This window comes from Schistocerca piceifrons, chromosome X (genome assembly GCF_021461385.2).
Source record: "Schistocerca piceifrons isolate TAMUIC-IGC-003096 chromosome X, iqSchPice1.1, whole genome shotgun sequence".
NCBI classification, from domain to species: domain Eukaryota; kingdom Metazoa; phylum Arthropoda; class Insecta; order Orthoptera; family Acrididae; genus Schistocerca; species Schistocerca piceifrons.
Genome location: NC_060149.1, coordinates 354,066,757 through 354,079,057, shown reverse-complemented (window position 1 = coordinate 354,079,057; position 12,301 = coordinate 354,066,757). Strand labels below are relative to the sequence as shown.

Here is a 12,301-nt window from a genome sequence, read left to right as displayed (position 1 = left end):
AATTCAACGAAGCAACATGGAACTATTTCAACTAGTATCAAGATAACAGCGCTGCAAAACACTATCCAGTCTTCGGAAAAAGAGATTCCACAAACGTCTGCCCTATTAAACCAAATGTAAGCAAACGTGTAGCTCAGGTATGGGTCTGTCCACTTGAAGCCCATCAGTCTGTATTCTGCTGTTGTAGCAATCAGATAAGTTGCTCGTAAAGCTATCGAGGCACTCACAATTTATACGATAGTCGAAAGAGTGAATAACCTGTACGGTGGATGTCGCCAAACTATTAGATCAGCGGTGAGGTTGTATGCTGAAAACTCCAGATCGTGTCAAGCGTTCACGATCTGTCTTTGCAAACATTATAATTTTTTTTCTAGAAACTGGAAGTGTGGAGAATAAAATACGCCAAGAAAAAAGAAGAGCAACTGATGAACGAAATGAAACAAACATTTTAGCAGTAGTAACACACAATGAAAATGTCACTAAGAGATGCCTCGGAATTACGAGAGGGGTCAACCGAACGAGTGTTCTGCGAACACGCATTCCATCTCATTTCCATCTCTTCTCGTTTCGCTACACCTACAGCGAAAATTGTTACAGTTCTGCAAATGTTATCTACGAAAAGTGCAAAGTGATGCGGCATATCTATGCATAATTTTGTTTACGGATGAAGCATTATTTGCAAACCATGGGCAAGTCAATCTTCGCAATATGCATTAACCGTCCGCTGAAAATCCACGATGATTCTAAGAGGCGGATAAAAACAACGCTCTTGGTCTACCAACGTTTGGAGTCTGTTTTATCAACGAAGTCTAAATACACCCCAGTAACTCTATTTCCTACGATTTGCTGCTGCCGCAGTTATTGGAAGAATTCCCACGGGACATAAAGTAATCAGTGTTATACCAACGTGACAGATCTCCCTCCCGTTCAGCACATATCATGACAGACCCTCTTAAGAGAATATTTAGAGAGCGTTGGGATTGCAGGAAACGCAAAATGGTCTGCACACTCACCAGACGTAACACTTCTACACTTTTCTTACCAGGTCTATAAGGAAACAGTGACGTCTCTCGAAGGCATGAGATGCCTTATATCGCCGGCCTGTGCTGCCGTTAACTCCTGATGAAATTCAACGTGTAGTATTGCTTCTTCAGTAATATCACTTTATAGCGTGTTGCAATGCTCAAGGTCTACATTCTGAGCACTTGGTATGACAGCCGTGATAATAAACACACAAACCGTACATGAGTTACACGCTTGCTCACATTTGGTACAGAACGGCAGACGTTTGTTGAACCTCTTCTCCTGACTGTGGCACAGTGGTTTGCGGCACTGTTATCCTGACACTATTTCATCAAGTTCCATACATGTTTTGTCGTTGAATTCCATTGGAAGCTTCTTTCAAATGCCACAGAAAAAGTACATGGTTCGATTAAAAAATAAAAAAACAATGTTGGTGTCGTAATTCGGCGACTACAAACAATAAAAATTACTTGCGAACCTCAGGAAATTCGCCATATTCTCCGCTATAACTTAGCGCAAACCGCACCTCGATATATTTATTCATTTGTGCATATTTGGCGTGGCCTGTCTTAGGTGCCTCACCCTGTATGTTAAAAAGGTGTATTTATTTTACTGCTACTCGAAGCCTCTGTTCAGTATTACACGAACAGTAAAGTGAACCAGAGTTTCGCGATGATGCTAAGATGCGACAGTTTCGCGATGATGCTAAGATGCGACGAAAGCACAGCGACCGAAACTATAGCAGCTCTATATCTCATTCTCCTAGCCGTTCACACTTCCAACACTGGGTTACACATGATAAAAAGTAATAGTGACAATCAAGTGCGATAACAAACCTTCCTCGTTCATTTGCCATACTAAGAACAGCTGGGTAAAATGTTGCTGCTGTTGTTGTGGTTTTCAGTCCGAAGACTGATTTGATGCAGTTCTCCATGCTAGTCTTATTTTAGTCAAGATGTGCCATAAAAATCTTTTTTCCCTAATTCGGTTCAGTAGCTACTCATCTGTTATTCGATCTACCCTTGTGATCTTGAGCATTCTTCTACAGCACCACATTTCCAGTGCTTCTATTCTCTTCTTGTCTGAGTTGCCTCTCATCTACGCTTCACTTCCGGAAGAGGCTACAAATACCTCCAGAAATGACTTCCTAACACTTTATATGAGATGTGAACAAATTCATCTTTTTCAGAAGTCGGCGTTTTGTATCTTCCCTACTTCGGCTATCATGACTTATTTTTCTGCATCATTAGCAAAACTCATCTAATAAAAAATGGTTCAAATGGCTCTGAGCACTATGGGACTCAACTGCCATGGTCATAAGTCCCCTAAAACTTAGAACTACTTAAACCTAACTAACCTAAGGACATCACACACATCCATGCCCGAGGCAGGATTCGAACCTGCGACCGTAGCGGTCGTGCGGTTCCAGACTGTAGCGCCTTTAACCGCTCGGCCACTCCGGCCCGCACTCATCTAATACTTCTAGCGTCTCATTTCCTAATCTGCCGGCCGCGGTGGCCGTGCGGTTCTAGGCGCTCCAGTCCGGAGCCGCGCTGTTGCTACGGTCGCAGGTTCGAATCCTGCCTCGGGCATGGGTGTATGTGATGTCCTTAGGTTAGTTAGGTTTAAGTAGTTCTAAGTTCTAGGGGACTGATGACCACAGCAGTTGAGTCCCATAGTGCTCAGAGCCATTTGAACCATTTTTTAACCTAATCTAATTCCCTCAGCATCGCCTGAATTAATTCGGCTATATTCCATTACCCTTGATGATGTTAATATTACAAGTTCTTGTCAAGACACTATCCATTCTGTCCAACTGTTCTCACGGTCACTGTGTCATTGGCAAACCGCAGACTTTTTCTTACTTCTCCCTGAACTTTAATTCCCTTTCTAAACCTCACCTTGATTTCCTTCACAGCTTGCTCAGTACACAGACAGAATAACATCGGGGATAGGCTGCAACCCTCTCTCACACCCCTTTTCTCAGCTATGGCTTCACTTTCATTGTCCTTCGACTCTCATAACTGCAGTCTGGTTTCTGTACAAGTTGTAAATAACCTTTCGATACCGGTATGTTATTCCTGTTACCTGGGTAAAATAAGCATCGATAAAATATATTAAATTCGTAATATTATTTGTATAAATAATTTCGTCCAAATTTTCAAGTTCTTTTCTGAGTCAGAAAGTTTGGAGGTCATGACAATACCAACTATTTGAAATATTTTATCACTTTACCCAAGTTTCTGAGACGATCGCTGTGGCCGAGCGGCTCTAGGCGCTTAAAGGGGACTGATGACCTCATATGTTAAGTCCCATAGTGAGTAGAGCCATTCGCACCATTTGAACCAAGTTTCTGAAAAATCAGGCGATTCAAAATGGAACCTCAGGGGTTTCCCAACTCACGCGATCAACTTTGTGACTGCCCCATCTATGTCATCCGAAAGTCTACTACGTGAAATCGGCATTCCTGTAAGTTTTCCTATTACGCATCCCAAAAAATTATTTGGTTGTATCTGCCGATACTTTTTTCCGACGAAAAACTGAATACAATAATATTTTGACAACTTCTGAAAAAGAAACTAACGGCGTATTTCATCGGTACAGTATCCTGACTTCAGCCGCAAATATTAAACGAAAAAAAGGTTAAAAGTTTAGAGCGAGTTATCATATCTGTAAAAAGTCAATAGTATGTTGACTTTTTACTACTTGTTCATACTAAATATGATAATAGTATGTTATCATATTTAGTATGAACAAGTAGGCGTTCACTGACAGTATTACAAAAAAATATTACTTCAGCAAAAACAGCAACACGGAACGAGCCAGTCATACTATACACTTAAAAGTTCTTTCAGTAGCGAAACAGTGGTAATTTGTAAGCAACGTCAATACACAAGCGGCCTGTAAGCAACAACTGGGTACTACTTTTAAGAATATTTCTAAAACTGCCCATGATAGCAAAAAGAAAAATTGTTATTATACTGTTCAAGCGGTCACAGAAATGTACATTCCTGCAGTAACAACACATTATCGACAACCAGCACTTTGGGATTTAACCAGGGATACTGAACTATAAGGCTACTTTGTCAACGTACGTCACTCTGAGAGTGGAGGTGGACTTGCGGTAACACAAGGAAAATGTAAACCAGCTATCAGCCATTAAATACGATGAGACTTCAAAACGTAAGTCACACATTATTATTGCAGGCCAAGTAATTTTTACTGAACGCTACACTGCACTTCAGAGTGACACACATATATGAAGTACTTTTCAACATAGCCATTGAGTCTATGTAAACAACGTGGTAGGCCCTAACAATCCTTCAATTCCTCGACATTAGAAATTCGCTTCCTGTTCAGGGAACCATTCAACAACCGCTGCGTGAATGTCCTCACCATTGGAAAATATCTCCCCCCCCCCCCCCCCCGAACATTCTTTCACCTTGCAGAAAAGATTGCCTGGACATTTGTTGTCTGCGGTCCAGGTCGATGGCCCACTGTCTAGATCAACGTGGACTTGATCAAACTGTAGCACCATTTCATACGGGTGGACGTGACATTGTATTTGGTCCATATATTGCCAGAATTTTATGGGGAATTTGAGTGAAATGTACACGTGTTGCCCACAAGAATAGTACTGTCCCGCGATCTTACACTTTGAAGTACATTTAGGATTGCCGCACCATTTCACTAGTGCACTGCGATTCACCTGTTGTCCGTACCACAGCAGAATTATCTCTGCAGAAAACTCGGAACATGTATTCTCTTCCGACAATGCGATGTCCTTGTTGCGCAATGGTCTTACACTGGGGTGAGATGTTTAACTTCACTTCCTGATGTTCCTATGTAGATACACTGTTTAAATAATTTTATTGAGCATATCTACAATCTGTTCTTAAAAGAGAGGGGATAATGACGACGCTGATGTTTAGCAACATCAACTGCACTAATGCTAAATATTTACTGATATGTACGCTGAAGAGCCAAAGAAAATGGTACACCTGCCTAACATCGCGTAGGGCACCCGCGAGCGCACAGAAGTGCCGCAACACGACGTGGCATGGACTCGACTAATGTCTGAAGTAGTACTGGAGGGAATTGACACCATAAATCCTGCAGGGCTGTCCTTATCCGTAAGAGTACGAGGGGGTGGAGATCTCTTCCGAACAGCACGTTGCAAGGCATCCCACATGTCCTCAATAATGTTCATGTCTGGGGAGTTTGATGGCCAGCGGGAGCGTTTAAACTCAGAAGAGTGTTCCTGGAGCCACTCTGTAGCAATTCTGGACGTGTGGGGTGTCGCATTGCCCTGCTGGAATAGCCCACGTCCGTCGGAATGCACAATGGACATGAATGGATGCAGGTGATCACACAAGATGCTTACATACGTGTCACCTGTCAAGAGTCGTATCGAGACGTATCAGGGGTCCCATATCACTCCAAATGCACACGCCCCACACCATTACAGAGCCTCCCACCAGCTTGAACAGTCCCCTGCTGACATGTAGGGGACATGGATTCATGAGGTTGTCTCCATATCCGTACACGCCCATCCGCTCGATACAATTTGAAACGAGACTCATTCAACCAGGCAACATGTTCCCAATCATCAACAATCCAATGTCGATGTTGACAGGCCCAGGCGAGGCTTAAAGTTTTGTGTCGTGCACTCATCAAGGATGCACGAGTGGGCCTTCGGCTCCGAAAGCCCATATCGATGATGTTTCGTTGAATGCTTCGCACGCTGACACTTGTTGATGGCCCAACATTGAAATCTGCAGTAATTTGCGAAAGTGTTGCACTTCTGTAACGTTGAACGATTCTCTTCAGTCGTCGCCGGTCCCGTTCTTGCAGGATCTTTTCCGGGCCGCGGCGATGTCGAAGGTTTGATGTTCACGGTACACTCGTGAAATGGTCGTAAGGAAAAACCCTCACTTCCTCGACACCTCGGAGATGCTGTGTCCCATCGCTCGTGCGCCGACAATATCACCAAGTTGAAACTCACTTAAATCTTGATAACCTGCCACTGTAACAGCAGTAACCGATCTAACAACTGCGCCAGACACTTGTTGTCTTACACAGGCGTTGCCGACAGCAACGCCGTATTCTGCCTGTTTACATATCTCTGTATTTGAATACTCATGCCTATACCAATTTCTTTGGCGCTTCGGTGTAAGCATTAATGGCGCATTATAATGTTTCTCATGTTAACTTATGACTTCAAGCATTTTAATGTAGGCAGCAATTTATCTGATCTTGTTGTAGGGCATTGGGGCCTGATTTGATACATTGGTATACAGCCCAAATTTCAGACATCTGTAGATACAAGAGGAGGGCAGATCAGTTATGCTATTTTATGCGTCGGTTTCCCGCCGTAGCCCCCACTCTGTCCACTTCGGTAGCGGCACAGTCAGCACGGCAGAATTCTAACCGAAGAGGCCCGGGTTCGATTACCCGGGTCGGAGAGTTTCTCCGCTCGGGAAGTGGGTGTTGTACTGTTCTTACGTTCATATCGTCATAACTGACTTTCCACTGGTGAGATGGCTGTAAGAGCACGTATTGGAAGCCCATAAATTGAAAAAACGCCCTGTTATGTAGAGAACACTTCTTGTTCGCCTTCTACTTCGTTCTTCTGAAATGCTGACGTTATTCTGATATTCAGAGCGACTACTTAATCTTAGAGACTGGAAGTTGAGGATGTTTTTTTAAGGTACTGGATATACAATCATGCCACCTGCAGTCCACAAGTTTTGGTCATTTACAACTGTTTGCAGATTGCAGTTTAATTGTCTGCATTGTCCCTCTACCTGGAAACGAAGGCAACTGAAAACGACATGATCAGCAGAACCTTGCTCTTCACATTCATAGACTGGTGTGTTGCCACATCCCACTCGTTGTACATGTTTGGCATATGGACCAAGACTTTTTAATAGGTGCACCATACCTCGAGTAGCGCATGTGCCGCGCATACCGCACATACTGGGCCTGTTCCTAATGCTTGGGAATATGCTGTACACCCGCCTTGCAGTCCTTCAGAATGAAAGAAATTCGCTTTGTTGTATTCGTCGCAGTATTGTTCTGTAGCTCTCCAGTCGAAGACAATGCTCCCAGACGCTGGCAGCAAAGCCCACAATAGCGCTTAAGATACCTCCATGATATGACCACACAATATGCGCCTGTAATTTATAGTCGGCAGCGCAAGCACGGACAATCTTATGCACAATTTTAGCTGCTTTCTGCATAAGGGATTTCATATGTTTCAGATAGTTTCTGTTCTCGTCTAGAAGAATGTCTTGATACGTACAAAAATTGCTGCGTTTTATAGGGATTCCGTCAAGCCTCAGAGGAGAATTTCTGGCGGGACAAATTCTCTTCAGAATTAAAAATTATGTATGAGGTTTGATGGGAGCTATAGCCAGTTTATTATCAGTGCTCCATCTCTGTATTTGAACAAGCACATCATTCGTCCTTTCCTCAAGTCTCGCCCGGGAGTCAGCAGACACAAGTACTAGGACGTCATCTGTGACTGCAACACCACCTTCAACATTATCTGCGCCGTCTAAAGGATGTAACAGGGGTTCAGTACTAAGATCCCAGAACAATGGACCACTTATGGAGCCTTGAGGACAGACCTCGGCAATCGTTTTGATTGCCTTGCTCTGTCCCTCAAGCTATTGGACGCTACGTACGCTATAATAACAGGTAAAACTCTTGAACAGACTGAAGGGGAACCCGACATGTCGGAGGCGTGTGAACATCGCATGCCACCGAAGATTATCGAATGCAACACAACACTTCTTTTTTTAAATGAACACACCACCATTTGACTGTTTGCAACACTCAATGAATTATGCAAAGGCACTTCTCCACATAAACCACGGTAATTAAAATCCCTCTAATATCAAAACAAATCTGCTTATCAATCCCCACCTCTGTTGTAGCACTCGCACTCTCACTCTCACTCTCTCTCTCTCTCTCTCTCTCTCTCTCTCTCTCTCTCTCTCTCTCTCTTTCTCTTTCATTACACATTTGTAAGCGCGCGCGCGCGCGCACACACACACAAACACACACACACACACACACACACACACAATACATAAGTTTGACCCCCCCCCCCCCCCCAGTAGATACACCATAATAGTTCTCACGAAAACATTCAAAATTAGCGGCACACTGAACAGACGCAAAATGATGAACAAATGGGCAGCTACAATAACATAGCGTCCCTCTATGAACATGGAGTCTTTGCTCAGATACCGTTTTTCGAAAAATACGTGTGAAAAAAGGACACGAAGACATGTGGAATACATTGCACACAGTAGCAATAGAAAGAGAAATCCACCACAAATGAACAAAACGACGGAAAATGTGACATACACCACCAACACCCACGAAAAAGTATTTCAAAAATAAGCAAATTTCTTCATGACTATTTGCAGATGACATGCTGTCAAAACGATAAAAAGAGAGAAGAAAGCCGACCAGTGAAAATCATTTTTCGCGAGCAATATAATTCTAGGTGAGCAATCGAAACAAATTAACAAAATGTACATGTTATTCATTCTAGGTCTAAAATAGAAAAACAACCGTGAGCTATGTATGACATTTTACAGAAATAAATCGACACCCACAGATAACCAAAACGTGCCGAAACATGTCTGGGCAAAAAAACAAGAAATACATTGTGTTTTGCATACAGCGAATTTTAAAAATCCCAATTTTAATTATACACCTATAAACTAAGAGGAGTCTGGTAAAACAAACGACATATGTATTACACACATGTGCGATATTTTAGCTGGGGAAAAATGTTTTTTTCTCAATTCAAGACCTGAAATTCAATATCGAGACGGATAATATCTAAATTGTATAATTCAAAAGGTGCAACACTCTTCCGTGGTTCACTGCAAAACATGATTGGAGGTCTGAACATGAAAGATTTGGTTGAGCGACTTGCTATAATACGTACTCACTACACGTATATTGCGGCGATATCAGCACCAAGGCTTGGTAGAATCTATACCACAAATGTAATTGATGTGCAAGGTTCGACGTAATCCCTATCAGTTTCTCCGACTAACATGCCGTACTTATTAGAGGAAAATATATATCTCGTCCAAAAATAATTGGTAGAATACACTAGAAATTAAATTGTAACATGCTACAAATAACGTAGGAAAAGTCAGAGTTTGGTGTTCCTTACCAGCCGTGGGTCAATCGAAATGTTTCTTTCGTGTAGCGATTGATCGGTGGAAAAATAGCGTGAAACCTAGTATCCACAAACTAAATAATAAATCCAACCTTCACGCTAAAAGACGACAGGTGAAAGAACCGAGAAAGTGATTTAAAAACTCAAAAGAAACTTTTAGAGCTGCAGGGAAACGAACTAGAAGAGAAAAACATCATATGCAATGATTACAGCCACCTCCGAGATGAGAAGTGGAGCATTTATCACCTTGCAAGAGAACGAAAACAATGTAAACACAGATACATACCAGTAACACCCTGTCCGCAAACGGGAACGAGTATGTTAGCCGGGAGGCTGTATGGAGCACAGCCATCTGATGACGCTACAGCTGTTACAAGACTGTATGTCTGTCTATCACGCGAAAGTATTGTTACTTTGTGAGAACCGATATCCAAAGAAGAACGAGAAGACATAATACCAAAACTCAGAGACGTCAGAATAGAGGGCATCCCAAATGGATTTTGTAAAACTTTCTGACCGATCATTAGGAAAGAGTTCATGGAAATAGCAAGAGAGAAACATCGCTGTAGAAACTTATACTCTGAAAAACAACACGGAATAATCGTATTCGTTAAAAAAAGTAAAACGGATTAAACGCAGATGATTGTTGTTATGTGCAAACTCAAAAATAATATCTTGTGTCGCAGCCGCAGACAGGGTTGCCCTTTATCAGTTATACTGTTCGTCATCTCTTTAGAACCATTAATCCGTACGGCCTATAGGAATACGCGCCGATGCACGACGGTTCACCTTCAATGTCTGCGCTGATGACGTTACTATAATACACTCTAAGAAAAAAAGGGATATGCACGTTGTTAGTTCGTCCAACGTTAAAACTCTGGGGTCACTGTCAAATAATCCTGACTCGTGCCTGTCACGGAGAGGATTTTGCGAAAGCGGAGATATGCCGCCACTGCAATCTGGGTCTCCGATTTAATCCGGTTTGACAGAAAGTGTGGGAAGACCAAATACACTCTAACGCAAAAAAAAAAGAAAACGACGTACCACGAAGGAATTATCCGAATGGGACCGAAATCAGTAGATGTGATGTACCTGTACAGAGAAATAAATGATTACAATTTCTGGAAAGTTGGATTATTTATTCAAGAGGAAGTGCTTCACAAACTGAGCCAGTCAATAACCCGTTGGTCCACCTCTGGACGTTATGCAAGCAGTTATTCGGCTTGGCATTGATCGATACGAGCTGCTGGATGTCATCCTGAGGGATATCGTGCCGAATTTTCCCCAACTAGCGCGTTGGATCATCAAAATCCCGAGATTCTTGGAGGGCCCTGAACATAATGCTCCAAACGTTCTCAATCGGTGAGAGATCTGGCGACCTTGCTGGCAAGCACGATAAAAGCAGCAGAAACTCTCGACGTGGACGGGCAGGCTCTATCTTACTGAAATGTAAGCCCAGGATGGGTTGCCGTGGAGGGTAACAGAATGGGATGGAGAACAACGTCGACGTACCGCTGTGCTGTAAGGGTGCTGCAGATGACAGCCAAAGGAATCCAGCTACGAAAAGAAATATCAAAATGGTTCAAATGGCTCTGAGCACTATGGGACTTAACTGCTGAGGTCATCAGTCCCCTTGAACTTAGAACTACTTAAACCTAACTAACCTAAGGACATCACACACATCCATGCCCGAGGCAGGATTCTAACCTGAGACCGTAGCGGTCCTGCGGTTCCAGACTGTAGCGCCTAGAACCGCTCGGCCACCCCGGCCGGCGAAAAGAAACAGCACGCCAAACTATCATTACTGGTTATCGGGCCGTATGGAGGGTGACAGTCAGTTTGGTATCCCGGTTTTGTTGCCCTTCATGGTAAGCCATCCTGGGCTTACATTTCAGCAAGATAATGCCCGCCCACACGTGGCGAGAGTTTCTAGTGCTTGTCTTCGTGCTTGCCAAACCTCGTCTTGGCCAACTAGGTCAACGGATCTCTTCTCATTTCAGAACGTCTGGAGCATAATGGGCTGTGCCCTCCAACCAGCTAGGGATTTTGACGACCTAACGCGCCAACTGGACAGAATTTACCACGATATCCCTCAGGAGAACATCCAACAACTCTATCAATTAATACCCAGCCGAGCAATTGCTTGCATAAGGGAGAAGTGGTGGATCAACACATTACTGACTTGCTAAGTTTGTGAAGCTCTTTCTCTTGAATAAACCATCCAGTTTTTCTGTAAATGTAGTAATTTATTTTTGTCTATACATGTACATCACATCCACCGATTTCCGTCCCATTCGGATAATTCCTTCGTGATGTGTATTTTTGCAGTCAAATGACAGCGAGACAGATGAAGAAAAGTAAGTACAATGTTTATTATCAATGCCTTCATGTACGTGCGCCTCGTGCAAAGCAAATCGAGAGCCACAAATTTCTTTCTTCAGGGCTCCAAAAATATGGAAATCGCATAGGGAGAAAGCGGGACTGGAGGATGTGTAAAGGCTTCCCGGCGTAACTTCTGCAGCGTAGTCGACAAAACCTCGGCAACATGTGGGCGGGATGAGAACACTGATAGTCCACTTTGTCTACCTGAGTGACAGTGAAGTTGAGAATGGCGCCTACCTTGCTCGGCCGCGGAGGTGTGCCACAGCAGGGCGACGAGCGGCAGCAGCAGCGGCAGGCGACCACTCATTGTCCAGCCGGCGGCGAGCGCGCTCGTCCGCCAGTCTACAGCATGCTGCGTCTCCACCTGCAACACACAATTGTGTTAGGTAGCCGTCGGACTCAGCAAATATGAAAATAGTAACAACAGGCAATAACAGTCGCTTAATCCACTGGCCTTCTGTAAAGATTCTCTCTGACACTTATTGCTTCTTATACACTGGCAACGATTTGTTTACGTGAAAAATTCCAAGTACCACCACGTTTCGGGGTCCAAATTACACTGTAGGTCTCCCTCCGTCAGGAACATCCCTAGTAAAGCACTGCGGTGCTGAAACCAACCTTCGGGTTGTGTACAGTTTACCTTCCATCTTGTCTGCCTGGATCACCGCGACGTTGTCAAAGTATAGA

The 12,301-nt window shown here is 43.5% G+C and overlaps 1 protein-coding gene across 3 annotated transcripts in view; it reads right to left on the bottom strand.

Moving 5' to 3' along the window:
- Positions 1 to 12,301, bottom strand: part of LOC124721199 (ephrin type-B receptor 1-B) — a 351,145-nt gene that overhangs the window by 198,134 nt on the left and 140,710 nt on the right. For all 3 annotated transcript variants that reach the window (XM_047246044.1, XM_047246045.1, XM_047246046.1), the window contains exon 2: positions 11,852 to 11,978. In XM_047246044.1, coding sequence (XP_047102000.1) covers positions 11,852 to 11,921 — 70 coding nt within the window. In that variant the 5' untranslated portion in view covers positions 11,922 to 11,978. The remainder of the gene's footprint in view (positions 1 to 11,851; positions 11,979 to 12,301) is intronic.